Source organism: Podarcis erhardii, assembly GCF_964252035.2.
Source record: "Podarcis erhardii genome assembly, chromosome: 3".
Taxonomy (NCBI): domain Eukaryota; kingdom Metazoa; phylum Chordata; class Lepidosauria; order Squamata; family Lacertidae; genus Podarcis; species Podarcis erhardii.
In genome coordinates, this window is record NC_138507.1 from 42764806 (window position 1) to 42778184 (window position 13379).

The 13379-nt window shown below is 40.0% G+C and overlaps 1 protein-coding gene across 2 annotated transcripts; it reads right to left on the minus strand.

Annotated features, from left to right (window-relative positions):
• Window positions 1-1630: 1630 nt before the first annotated feature.
• Window positions 1631-10219, minus strand: CGA (glycoprotein hormones, alpha polypeptide). 2 transcript variants are annotated; one of them, XM_081856414.1, is made up of 6 exons: window positions 10000-10219; window positions 8435-8472; window positions 7864-7926; window positions 5125-5231; window positions 3068-3258; window positions 1631-2257 (listed from the first exon to the last, which is right to left on the minus strand). In XM_081856414.1, exons 1-6 carry the CDS (start codon window positions 10027-10029, stop codon window positions 2174-2176), a joined length of 513 nt encoding a protein of 170 aa, XP_081712540.1. In that variant the 5' UTR covers window positions 10030-10219; the 3' UTR covers window positions 1631-2173. The 2 variants fall into 2 exon arrangements, with proteins under 2 accessions (XP_081712540.1, XP_081712541.1); XM_081856415.1 differs by lacking the exon at window positions 7864-7926 and having other exon boundaries at window positions 10000-10211.
• Window positions 10220-13379: the final 3160 nt, after the last annotated feature.

A 13379-nucleotide genomic window follows, 5' to 3' on the forward strand; every position in this document is an offset into this window, starting at 1 on the left:
GCCTCTGGAACCATATAACACCGGTCCTGAGAGATCTGCATTGGCTCCCAGTATGTTTCCGAGCACAATTCAAAGTGTTGGTGTTGACCTTTAAAGCCCTAAACGGCCTCAGTCCTGTATACCTGAAGGAGCGTCTCCACCCCCATCGTTCAACCTGGACACTGAGATCCAGCGCCGAGGGCCTTCTGGCGGTTCCCTCATTGCGAGAAGTGAGGTTACAGGGAACCAGGCAGAGGGCCTTCTTGGTAGTGGCGCCCACCCTGTGGAATGCCCTCCCTTCAGATGTGAAGGAAATAAGCAGCTACCTTATCTTTAAAAGACATCTGAAGGCAGCCCTGTTCAGGGAAGTTTTTAATATTTAATGCTGTGTTGTTTTTAACACTTGATTGGGTGACACCCATAGTGGCTGGGGAAACTCAGCCAGATAGGCGGGGTATAAATAATAAATTATTACTATATTATTATTATATAAATAGGTATGGCTGTGGCAGGAAGGTAAGCAGGGTTTCCGTGCGCTCTGGTTTCTGTCACGGTGTTCCGTTGCACCAGAAGTGGTTTAGTCAGGCTGGCCACATGACCTGGAAAGCTGTCTGTGGACAAACACCGGCTCCCTCAGCCTGAAAGCGAGATAAGCGCCGCAAGCTCATAGTCGCCTTTGACTGGACTTAACCATCCAGGGGTCCTTTACCTTTACCTTTTTAAGAGGGATTATATAATATCCCTTTATCACACACATTTTATCACACTGTATATTTCAATGCAATGGAAGTAGTAATGTGTGGTGTTAGTTTTTCCCCATCTCTGTGCTTTTGTGGAAGCTTTATATCTTATACCCCAGGATTATGTTAAGAGAACAACAGGTTTGAATTTACAGCTACCTCTGCTGACCCAGTGTTTCAGTGTAGCAAGATGTAGTATGTGACAGGGGAGTTCTTAAATAGATCCCAGAATATAGCAGGACTGTTTGGGTAGCAAAGTCCATTATTTATTATTATTTTATTATTTATTAAATTTCCATGCCACCCTCCATAACGTAGTAACAAACAAAAACCATACCCTTCACCCCATTTAAAAAGGCCATAGCCTAGGAGAAGAATGTATTTGCCTGATGCCCGAAGATATCTAACGAATGTGCCAGGCGAGCCTCCCTGGAGACAGCACTCCACAAGATGGGAGCTACTGCAGAAAAGGCCCTTTGTGTTGCTTCCTTCTAGGCCTTTCACGGAGGAGGAACACGAAGAAGAGCCTCAGATGATGATCACAGGGTCTGGGTCAGTTTGTTATAGGATACTGGAGGAGTGTCAAACATAATGTCCTGCGGTGCTATCATACCCTCAGGTTCCCTATAATTTCCCATGGAACCCCTACATCACTCATGGCAATTTGAAAACTGCTGAGGCCAATGGTTTTCCTAAGTCAGATGTGTTGGCATATGGGAATGTAACACAGGTATTTGCTGAGGATGGGTTTTGGCACTCTGGTCCATTTGAGATTTCCCTAGAGTCTTATTGTAGCATGAACTTTCATATACAACAACCTACTTTGTCAGGTGTAAGGTTCAAGCATCTGTTGAAAATATGAAATGTTTCTGAAATGGCAATACCCATACCCAAATTCAAAGTATAATTGGTTATAAGAGAAACTTGAAAATTATTATGAAGCTTCTTTTCAATTGACATATTTTCATGTGGTGAGAATCATTCTTTTCTATGTCTAGCACTGAAACAATGTTATTCAGTTCTTCAACAGGGGAAGAAGATAATCCACAAGTCATAATATATTTAACTGGCTTATTTTTAGAAGAAAAGAATGCAACATATTTCTCCACAGATGGAGTGAGAAATTATTTCAAATTGGTATAGCATCCTTTTTCTCGGAGAAGACAGTTATCCATTAATTCACACCTTACGTACAAAATAAACAAGACTTTGGTTGTCATGCAAAATTCTATATTTGGTTTCTAAGAGAAATAATGAAACATATTTGTGAGTTTCACTCAATGTGTGATGAAGTAAAGAGGAAACATAACAGCAGGGAATATATCATAGTAGGTAAGCTCAAAGCTTCCTTTTTTTTCCATCAGAAAAGTTATGATCTTATACATGCAAATAATGCAAATAATGCAAATAAAATAAAATCATTCGTTGTCATCGGCGGTCCATTCATGAAGGTCTTAAGATTTATGATAATAGCAAGTACTGCAGTGACAATCGGTGTGATTCTCTATCTTTGTGTGTTCATGATTTGGAATGGGAGCCTGGAGAAAAGAAAAGAAAAGAAAAAATAGAATTATACTTTCATTCATTGCAAAAATCAGACCCTTTTTGCAAAGAACACCTTAAAGCTTTATTTTCTCACTTAAAATAAAAGCTATGTGTTTATTATGCAATTTCTTCTTCTATATTGTGATTTGTTGTAGTGAAGTTTATGGTACTGTTTTAATTGTACACCATTTTGATACTTTCTCTCCCTCTCTCTATACATATATGAATAAATGTAAATAAAGAAACACTGAGAATTATTATCTAGACTTACTCTGCTATCATTTTCATTGGCAGTTATAAGTAGATAGAATCCTAACACCCCGCCCCCAAATGCAATTAGTTCCATATGCTCAAAAAAGACTTTTCACTAGCATTTCTTGAACAGCAGCTGCTCATCTACAGGGCAAATACGTTGTAATGTAGTTGCAACACATCACTAACTTAACCTTTGCAGAAATGAGGTTGAGGGTACATTCAAAAGCCAGCTACAAGATAGTGTGAGGAATTTTCCTGTTCACCCACCCTTAATCTGGTTTGAATGTTGTGATACATATATTGCTCACTTGAATTATACAAGAGTTCAAAGTCAATACCAATAGATCTGATATTGCTATATAAGGGTTGGAGCCATCTGGATTTATAAGAGACCTTAAGTAAGTCAGAGAGCAGACTGTGGACTTAGAAGAATGGAGGTGCAGCTTTCAGGCACAATCTTCAAGCATGCCTGAGGATTCCAATATTATTCCAGGGTGGAAGGGTAACAAACACATATTGCATAGGTAGGTGTTTAGTAGCCTCATTACCTGTTTGAAGGCTCTTGCCACACAGCATGTTGCTTCTGATGTGATGTTCTTTGGGACCGGCATTGTCTTCTTAGATCTCATGGGAGTGGGATAAGCCCTTGAGAAACAGCATCCTGCACACTGATAAATAGGTCGCCCATTGAACAGCTCCGTCATGCGTGCGTTCAAGATCAGTTTACATTCAGGGCAGCCTTTTAGATACACAGAAAAGAATATATTTAGATATTAGTGCTGTTCTTGGTTCTACTTGTACTTCACATTGCAACATACGACGGGCTGGGCTGCATTCCAATCTTGAGCTGAACTGGTAGGATGGGCTTCTCATTGTGCGCCATCAATTCATGAATGGCTAAATTCACATCTAACTTTGAAGACAAAATGGTCTACAGCAAGACATGGGAGCCTTCCAGATATTGATTGGACCGCAATTCCCATAATCTCTTACCATCGGCCATGGTGGATGGGGCTGATGGGAACTGGATCCCAACAAGTCCTCCAGGCCCTAGTCTACAGGAAATAAGATAAACTTTCTGAACTGATCTTGGCCCTCTTTCTATCAAATGTTTTGGAATTAGCTAAGGCTTGCTTAAACTGGTCACCTCCTCAAGATCCAAAGGAAACCCCCCTCCCCACTTCTTTCCTTTAAAAAAAAAATTCAGTATGGTGGCATTAGCTTAAATGACTATATGGGCCAAAATGTAGCTAAGGCAAAAACTGTGAAATATTCACTGGGAGCTACTAACAAGGTGCTCTGAAGTGGGGTTTTCAAGACAGAACATGCAATTTCACTCCTTGAACACGCAGCACATTTTCAGAAAAAGAAATGCCAGTTGAAAGAATTTGTCACATACAGGGCACCAAAAACACTAAGGTATTCAAAATCACAAGTCAAGCGGGTAATTAAATGCATGTTTATGAATATGGCAGAAAATAGAGATCATCTGTTAATCAGATTATTAACAAGTAACATAGTAAATCATCTTTTGATGTTAGGGAAGCTTAAACAGCTGCAGCTCTTCATTTCCCACATTTGGAGATGCTGACAGATAATACTGCTTTAAAAAACAACTCAATCAAAAATATTATGTGGAAAGCCCCCAATCAAAAAAGCACTGTTAGTGTTAAAGTAAATTAGTTAATGCCATATCCATTCATTTTGCATCTTTTTAAAAATTTAATTTGCATTAATTGCAATGCATATTGTTATTTTTTTGTGGAAAATATTAATAAAATTTATTTTTTAAAAAAGAAAGAAAAAATATAGAAAAGAAAGCATACACATGTACTAGCAGAAAGCTTTCATTAGTTTTTAAAAAATGATTTATTATGATTATGGGGAGAAATATAATGCCTTTCTTGTCAATGAGATTAAAAGTGCTACCTATCCAATAATCTGCAGTATGAAATGGTTAACATTTACTTTCAGGGGTGTAATGTACAAAGTGCTATTCAGTCAGAAGATTCTAGAAGTGGCACACAGCCCTATCTTTTGCACATTTACTCAGTATAGGTACCCGGTAAGTATACTGAGTAAGTACAGTGGTACCTCGGGTTAAGAACTTAATTGGTTCTGGAGGTCCATTCTTAACCTGAAACTGTTCTTAACCTGAGGTACCACTTTCACTAATGGGGCCTCCCACTGCTGCCACTGCACAATTTCTGTTCTCATCCTGAGGTAAAGTTCTTAACCTGAGGTACTATTTCTGGGTTAGCGGAGTCTGTAACCTGAAGCGTCTGTAACCCAAAGTACCACTGTATAGGTAAGTATATGTAAGTATTCCTCTTTGTAAAGCTTTAAATGCAATGATGCAATCCAGCAAGCTGCTAAATAGTTTTAACAAGAGAGAGAGAAAAGATTTTGCAACTTCTGTTAAAGTGCGGCGAAGAGGACCACTTCCATTACACTTCTCTTTTCTTTCTTATTTCACAATTTCCCATGCCAGGAAATGTCATTTCTGTTCATGGTGCACAGATGATGGGAGCTTAACTGGTAAGTTTTATTTATCCAAATCACAGTCTGCTTAAAAAATAATAATCCAATATTTAATGTATCTCACCTGGAGCGATGAACTCTCGCTCCGGCACTGAATGTAGAATACTCAGTGACACGGACAATATGGCAAAAGCAACAGCTGCATACTTCCCAAAGAACACCATGGCCCTCCTGCAAAAGAGAGCAAAACAAAGGATTTCCCTTCTAGTTGTAAGCATGTTTATTTGGAAATACATCCAGTGGATTCCAGTTGAAAGTAGCTTAGGAACACAGTTTTCATCGTATTCTTAAATTCTACCCATGGAGAAGGCGCAGAGCTGTAGGACTGTTGGTGGTGCTGCAGCCTCAAGAGACTAGTGACTTATTTGGATTCTGGTCTCTGAATGTAATATGGGATAAAAGTGTGGTTAGCATCTTGAATTTACCATGCAGTTTTAACATACATGCTAAGTGAGTACAGATGCATAAACAATGCTGTCACTTGGGTCAAAAGTTTGGGGTCTTTGTAGAATAAGGATAAGATGCCTTTCAGATGTTGTTGGATCTCAGCTCAAATCAGTCCCAGTCAGCTTGTTGAATGTTCGGGGAGTTACAGGCCAACTGTGTCTGAAACTAAGTAGAACACCTATGAGTTCAGAAGTGGCTAATGTTTTGTGAGCTAGCCACTCCTGAACTAGAGGGTGTTTTACTAAGGCACTCCACATGGCTTGACTTACATGTTAGCCCAAACATCCTATGGGCTCAGATAGACTAAATGTTTTATAGGACTGATGTTGTTGCATAAGTTATCTGAGCGGTTTCCAGTGACATGTGAGAGCTATGTTCACACGTGGTGGTTGTTGTTTTTTAAAAAAATATTGTACACATCATGGTTGTGGACCAAGAGCCAAACAGCTATCTCACATCATAGACAGATGCAGCACAGAGAGTATGTATGCCTCTCACTTCTTATGAGGAATACCTTGCGTAAACTTGACATATAGGCACGTGCCCAGTATCTCAGAAACACATGAAGTGATGCTAAGCAATAGTTAAATTTAACATTTCCCCCTGTCCATGGGAATACTTTGGTGTAAGCCTCTAGACTGAGTAAAATATATAAAAAGATGGTATCACTTTCCAGTAGATCAGGAACAAGCTACAATCTAGCATCCTGCTCATGAATGCTCCCTGCAAAATCTACCAAAGTATTTAGCTAGGATCCAAAAACCCACAAAAGGTCATTCTGCATGCACAATGGGGCATCGATGCCCAACTGGAAAAAACTCAGCAGACACACATGCCACAAAAAAGGTATGGGAGCCGGATATTCAGAGAAAAACGTGTCAACAATTATCACTAGGTACTGTACATGAGACAACTAGACATAAAATTTCCCATGCATCTTTATGAGAATCACACTTCCTAACTGTAAAAGCACTATGCTGGAGCTGGCCCTAAGCAGCTTATAAGAGAGTATTTTTATTCATATTTATTCTAAACAGAAAACAAATAACAGAAAAACTACATTCCAGAAATAACAATGCAACACAAAAAATGCAATCAGATAAGAAGATACTGCTGTTTAGGCCATGTACACAAAAAAATGTGGAAGATAAAGGCAACCGACAAGCAAATCATTCAAAGGAATTAAATTAATAAAATATTAGCAATATATTATATTATCAAACACAATTTGTTGTTTTTATATTTTTGTTATAAAGTAATAATGCTGATGAGTCTGTTATATTTATGTGACGATTTCTAGTAAATTGGCATTTAAAAGGAGAGGACTTCCTTAGGCTGCAGTCCTAAGAACACTTAACATGGAGTAAGACGCACTGAACACAATGGGTTTTCTGACTAGACTTGTGCAGGGTTGCACTGCAAGCCTTTGCAGAAATAATCCAGGAAAAAAATGTATTAAGGTAATAGCCATTTTTCTCCCTTAATTTTATAAATGTAGTATAGGGATGGAGGACAATTTTATTAAGTTTACATTTAAAGCTGAATTTACCAGATTCACACTTTTTGAAACAATATGAGAACTAAAACATAGCCATCCTTTGAAGTCCGTACGTACTTAAAATTTTCAAGGCAGTTTTCCCAACAAACCAATGTTTACCAAAAATGCATATTTTAGGTAGAAGGGTGCATAAAAATAAATATATTAGTGGAAATAATATACAAAAATACATATACCAATAGAAATTGCTTGCAAAGATGTGCGCATTAGTCAAAATGACATAAAAATTGTTTATCAGGAAAAAGTCACACTAAAGTGCTTAAGAATTCTAATGTGGATTTTTTTAAAAGAAAAATTGCTGCAGGAATATGGAGAATCCAATTTAAGATTGTGAAAAATGAGAAATTAGCAGATCCTTCCACTGCTAATGCAGTATCAGAGATCTAAACGGGATAATTTTGAGAAAGTATATGTATTGCTCTCTTAGCTAAATACTCACTAGTCGAGCCATTTCCAACACGATATGTAAGTAACACAGGCTGGTGTTGTTTTTACCCTGTCACATAGTTGCACCCAATGCCCAACCTGTTTGATGCGTAAGTTTGTTGCATTCACACTTTACAAGTTTAGATGTAAAATATAATGTGTGAAGTAGCCCAAGGGGATTGTTACTTATTAGCCACTATCCATCCAAAGTTGCTTTTTCTGATCTCTTTCCCTGATCCAGAGAACTATGGCTTGTATCAAAAGAACTTCAGGTACAACAGAGCTTTCTCACTCCGTTCCCATTGCAGCCTTTTGCCCCTCACCAAAAAACAAACGAACAGAAACCCTGCTCCTGAAAACCAGGGGACTCACCAGACAAAGAAAGCATGAGAAGACTGCATGGCCACTGATGTACTCAGGGTTATGTGGCATAAGCTGTGCAAGAGAATCAAAATGAAAAGCTTCATGTGGCTCCACTTGCGTTATGCCTATCCCTGGAGAGAGTTCTCCCTAACAACAACACTCTCAAAACAGTAACATGTTATACCCCTGCAACAGCAAACACAACATTTGGTGTTTGGGGTTGTTTTTAAAGCAAGAATTTTCAGCTTCAGGTTTTTATCTAAACCATGCTCCCATTTCAGAGACTGAGATACATTGCACACAAAGAGCTGATCACCATTTGGCTGACACGTTTTTGTGTCTTCATCAAATGATCCCAACGCATCTCGCAAAACAACCCTTATCCATGTTAGTCACAAGTAAGCACTACTGAGTTCTGTGGAGTTTACCCCCAAGTAAGTGGATATAGGATTGCAGCCTCAGTCTATGAAGAGAATCACAGTACTTGGTCTTTTTACAAAGAGTCTGCTTTAAAGAAAAGAGATTATATTAGATTTCATATTAATAAACATATCTAAACCATTTTAACAAATAACATTACCCTTCTTCTTTTCCAGCTGAGGACAGTTGATTAAGGGTCTGAAAAAAATAGGGTTAGGAAACTTAGCGGCAGCTTGTCTTTCGACACTGAGACGGAATATACCCTGTGTTTTTCTTTTATACTAGGAAATTCAGTCGTATCTCCCACCTAGATCTAAGCCAATGGATCAACTGTGATGTCTCCTCATTGGCCAACTATTGCTTGATGTAATTACTATTCCGCCATACTGATGTTATCTCGTCCTTGACTCTTAAAGAGATCACTTCCCGCATTGTAATATTAAAGAAAGGTCAGATGGTGGGCACAAAAATCAACAATGTTTACCATTTAGTTTTCTCTTGCATTGTCAACCACAGTTTACTGCCATTTTCAGTAATTGCAGCCATTAAAAAAAGAACAACAAAGACAACAGTGACTTCACCAGATTTCCTACCAGCTTCTAAAATGGCACAGGGGGAGAAAGTTCATTCCCTGTACAGTGGTACCTCAGGTTACATACGCTTCAGGTTACAGATGCTTCAGGTTACAGACTCTGCTAACCCAGAAATAGTACCTCGGGTTAAGAACTTTGCTTCAGGATGAGAACAGAAATTGCACGGCGGGGGCACAGTAGCAGCTGGAGGCCCCATTAGCTAAAGTGGTGCTTCAGGTTAAGAACAGTTTCAGGTTAAGAATGGACCTCCAGAACGAATTAAATACTTAACCCGAGGTACCACTGTAGTCTCTTTCCCCTTTGCAACATTATATTAAGAGCTGAAAACTAGAAAATAACATTTAAAAATTTAACAATGGACCTGCAGTATCTTGATAAATAATAGAACCAAGGAATTGGAGGGAAGTCCATTTGTTTTGTTTTGTTTTTGCATTGTTGTGGTTGCTTTTTATTTTTGTTATTTTTGGAAAATCAATAAAATGTTATTAAAAAAAGAAAAAGAAAACTAGAAAATAACAAAATACAGTGGACGCTTGGGTTGCAAACGTGATTCATGCGCGATGCACGTTTGCAACTCGCAGCGTTCGCAACCCACGTCTGTGCATGCGCGGGTTGCGATTTGGCACTTCTGCACATGCGCAAAGCGTGATTTAGCACTTCTGCGCATACGCAACTGCCGAAACCCAGAAGTAACCCATTCCGGTACTTCCTGGTTTTGGCGGTCTGCAACCCGAAAAAACGCAACCGGAAGTGGCTATAACCCGAGGTATCACTGTAGGAGGGAATAGCTCAGTTGGTTAGAGCAGGCTTCCTCAACCTTGGGCCTACAGATGTTTTGAGACTATAGTTCCCATCATTCCTGGCCACTGGTCCTGCTAGCTAGGGATCATGGGAGTTGTAGGCCAAAAACATCTGGAGGCCCAAGGTTGAGGAAGCCTGGGTTAGAGCACGGTGCTGATAACCTAGCCCAGGCTGTGATTCGATCTCCATGTGAGCCACTTGCATATTTCTGCATTGCAGTGGTTTGGACTAGGTGACTCTCAGGGTCCCTCTCAACTCTACAATTGTATGATTTTATGATGCTAAAATGATGAAAAATAATGCAGTTTCAAACCATCCCTTTTGCACTCACCCTGTTTGATTCATATTGCAACATTTTCATTTCATATTCATTTCATTCATGGAATGGCTAGTGGTCCAGAGGTTGTCTCTGACAGAAGGGAAGGGGAAGCAATTATCACCAATTCCTCCTTCCCCCTACAGCATCCTCCATCACCTCTCACATTGTTGCAGAGTCACCCAAATGGAGCTGCAGGAGGGAACAGCCTTTCCTCACTTCTGTGGATGGGAGATTATATGAGTGGAAAGCTACACACAGGGTTCAAGCCACTATTTCTTTGAAAGCATTATTCAAATACGGTAAATTATTCAGACCTATTTATATTTAGTACATAGTTCTACACATGTGCACACGAGTCCCACAGATTTTTGTGTCAGGCTGTGTCATGTCTCTAGCCTCAATCTCCCCATCTCCATCTCAGAAGGGGAAGAGGTATTGCCCACAGATCCTTCATCCCACACTCCAGAACCTTCCAAACCTGAGGGCTTGACTTTACCTGACACCTCAGACACAGAAGACCCACACACGGAGACCTCACCATAGGTTCCAGTGGTTGCAGGTTCAGGCAATTGGCCTTTAGGAAACACATTTTTTTCTGAATGGGTGAGGTTAACAGCAGGTGAAAATCATGGCATCTTGAAAAGGTCACAGCAGGCTGCAGAAACAATAGCTCTCTTTGGGTGAGTTCCAACTAATGTTTGCCTTTGTGATCTGTCCAGGGTCCTGGCAAAAGATACTGCCTTGTCTTTTGTGATCCACCATAGCTTACCATAATTCCATTTGCTCTTCTAGTAATTGCCACTTCTTCAAACCAGCCCCCGCTTGGGGCCTTGAGGCCACGACAGGTTGCAATGTAAGGCAACTTTAAAAAAAATAAAGTGCCAGGTAGCATGATAGCACTATTGCAGGGAAGCATATTTTCTGTAGGTTACAATAGACCTGTATTTGAAGATAATTTCAGACCATATGGAATTCTTATACAAAATGTGCATTATATTAAAGACAGATGTTTGTGTTAAAATAAATTTTAGTAAGTATTAGAATAATTGAGTGAAGCATTAAGCACTTTTATATTCCATTTATTTCAGTGAGAGTTAAATGCATGCTCAATTTTCCATCTTTAAAAATCAAATCAAAGTGCTAAACTTTGCGTGAAGTGCACCTAATGGTTATACTCGCAACATTATGTTACTCCCTTTGCTAGAATAACTTAATTTTAGAATCACTTATTATTTTCCCCATTTTATTCTAAAAATCCACTTGTGAATCAGAAATGTTATTATGCATCTAGCTTTTCATTTGCACTCCAAGTAATTTTGTTTTTCCCTGTTCAATGTATGTAATACCCCAGTCAAATCAATATTCTCATAACAGCAACTATACCTGTAGTTTGCAATCAGTGATGAAACAGCAGGGGAGTTCAATTCCCTCTCAAGGCTTCCAGCTACCAATATTAATTAGGTGGAAAATACAAGGAAATATATCTGTGAACAAACAATGCTGCAGCAAAAATGCAAGGGCAGAAACCATTTTTATGTACCTTGTATAGTTTTTTGTTTTTACTGGTGAAAGAAGATCTACTCAATAAAGGCCAAATAAAAGACATATGTGGATAAAGAAATAATATTACAAGGCAGAGTCTACCTCTACTATTTACTTTACAGCTTCTGAGAAATGGAACAACTAATAGGGCCTCCTCTGCCCCCTGAGGGGGTCTGTAGGGCTTTAAATGCTAATGTGAGCATCTGGATCTAAGCCTGGAAATGAACTGGCAACCAATGCAGCAGTTTTAAAGCAAGGGTTATGTGAGATCTGATTGGAAGCCCAGCCACTAATCTGCTTGCTGCATTTTGAACCACTTGACATTTCCAAGTCATCCTAAGTATGTAAGTTACCAGAGAATGTATTACAGTGGCCAGGTTATTTATGTCCAAAAGGGGTTGTTTCTGGTGAACCAGAAAGATACTTCTGCTCCAGAAGGCTACTGTGGTCAACAGTATCAAAAGCCACCAACAGATTGAGAATGAGCAGCGCTGCACTCTCCCCATCTCTCTCCTGATAAATATAATCACCCAGGGTGCCAAGGAGATTTGAGTGTCATGACAAGGCCTGAAGCCAGAGTAGAACAGATCCAAGTAATTAGTTTCCTTCCTGAAGCTGGACCACCATCACCTTCTCAAGCACCTTGCCTCAAAAGGGGGTATTTGCCACCAGACCATAGTTATTTTAACAATTCTGGATCCAGTGAGGTCTTCTTACCAAGGAGACACACCACTGCCTCCTTCAAGGCAGGTGGCACCTTCTTCATTAAAACATTAATCACTTTCTGGACCCCCCCACCAGGCTACCCCCTGAAGAAGCCAGAATGCCAAGGGTCAAGGTGGCAGGTGGATGGCCACATGTCTTCAAGCAGGTTGTCACATCCTCAGGCTGCAATCATGTAAACTGATCCAGTGGCGATGGAGCAGACAGTGCTCTAGACCAGTGTTTCCCAACCTTGGGCCTCCAGCTGTTTTTGAACTACAATTCCCATCATCCCTGACCACTGGTCTTGCTAGCTAGGGATGATGGGAGTTGTAGTCCAAAAACAGCTGGAGGCCCAAGGTTGGGAAACACTGCTCTAGACAACTTTGTTAGACTTGATTTGAATGCGATCCAGCTCTGTCAAAATCTGAGTGATTTTCTCCCTAAAGTGCCTTGCAAAGTTGTTACACAAAGCCAGCAAGGGTGTCAGAGCCTTTTCATTTCTGTTTCTATCTCTTTGGTATTTGTTTAGAGAAACCAGTACGCCCATTTTGTGGGAACAAAGGCCTGTTAGCAGGATCTATTAGCAGGATGACCAAAATAAATCTCATACAGGCCAGCAGATTCAACCCCTGCCACTGCACCGCCATCAGCCCCATTGTGGGGCTTCCAGCCCCACTATGGCTTTGTCTGTGTCACAGTACCCTTGTCCTCACAGCCATCCCTCACCAAACTGCTACTGCATCGTGGCAGTTGCAGTGGCGGGACTGGCAGCAGTACAGGTGTGACAGTGGGGCCAGGGAGGGGCCCTGGTTCTGCAGGATGGTGAATGGTGTTGCAGGGGCGACAAAATGTCCTGCGCCACCCCCAAATATAGGATTCATAATTACAACTCCCAACTGTTTCCCCACCTAAAAGCAGCTGTGGGGAAGGAAGTTTAAAAAATCCTCTCCCTCATACCATTTTCTAAATTTAATTAGCACTGAATATGCTAAAATAAAAAGCTAAATACCTCACCCCTACACGTGCTGCTTCAAAATTCAACGTACCTATAGAAAGCAAAGGTAATTTTTGCAAAGGTGAATGTTTTTAGCACCCACCTTTGCAAGTTTAAAATTGTTCTCAATGCTGTTTTTATACTGTATCTT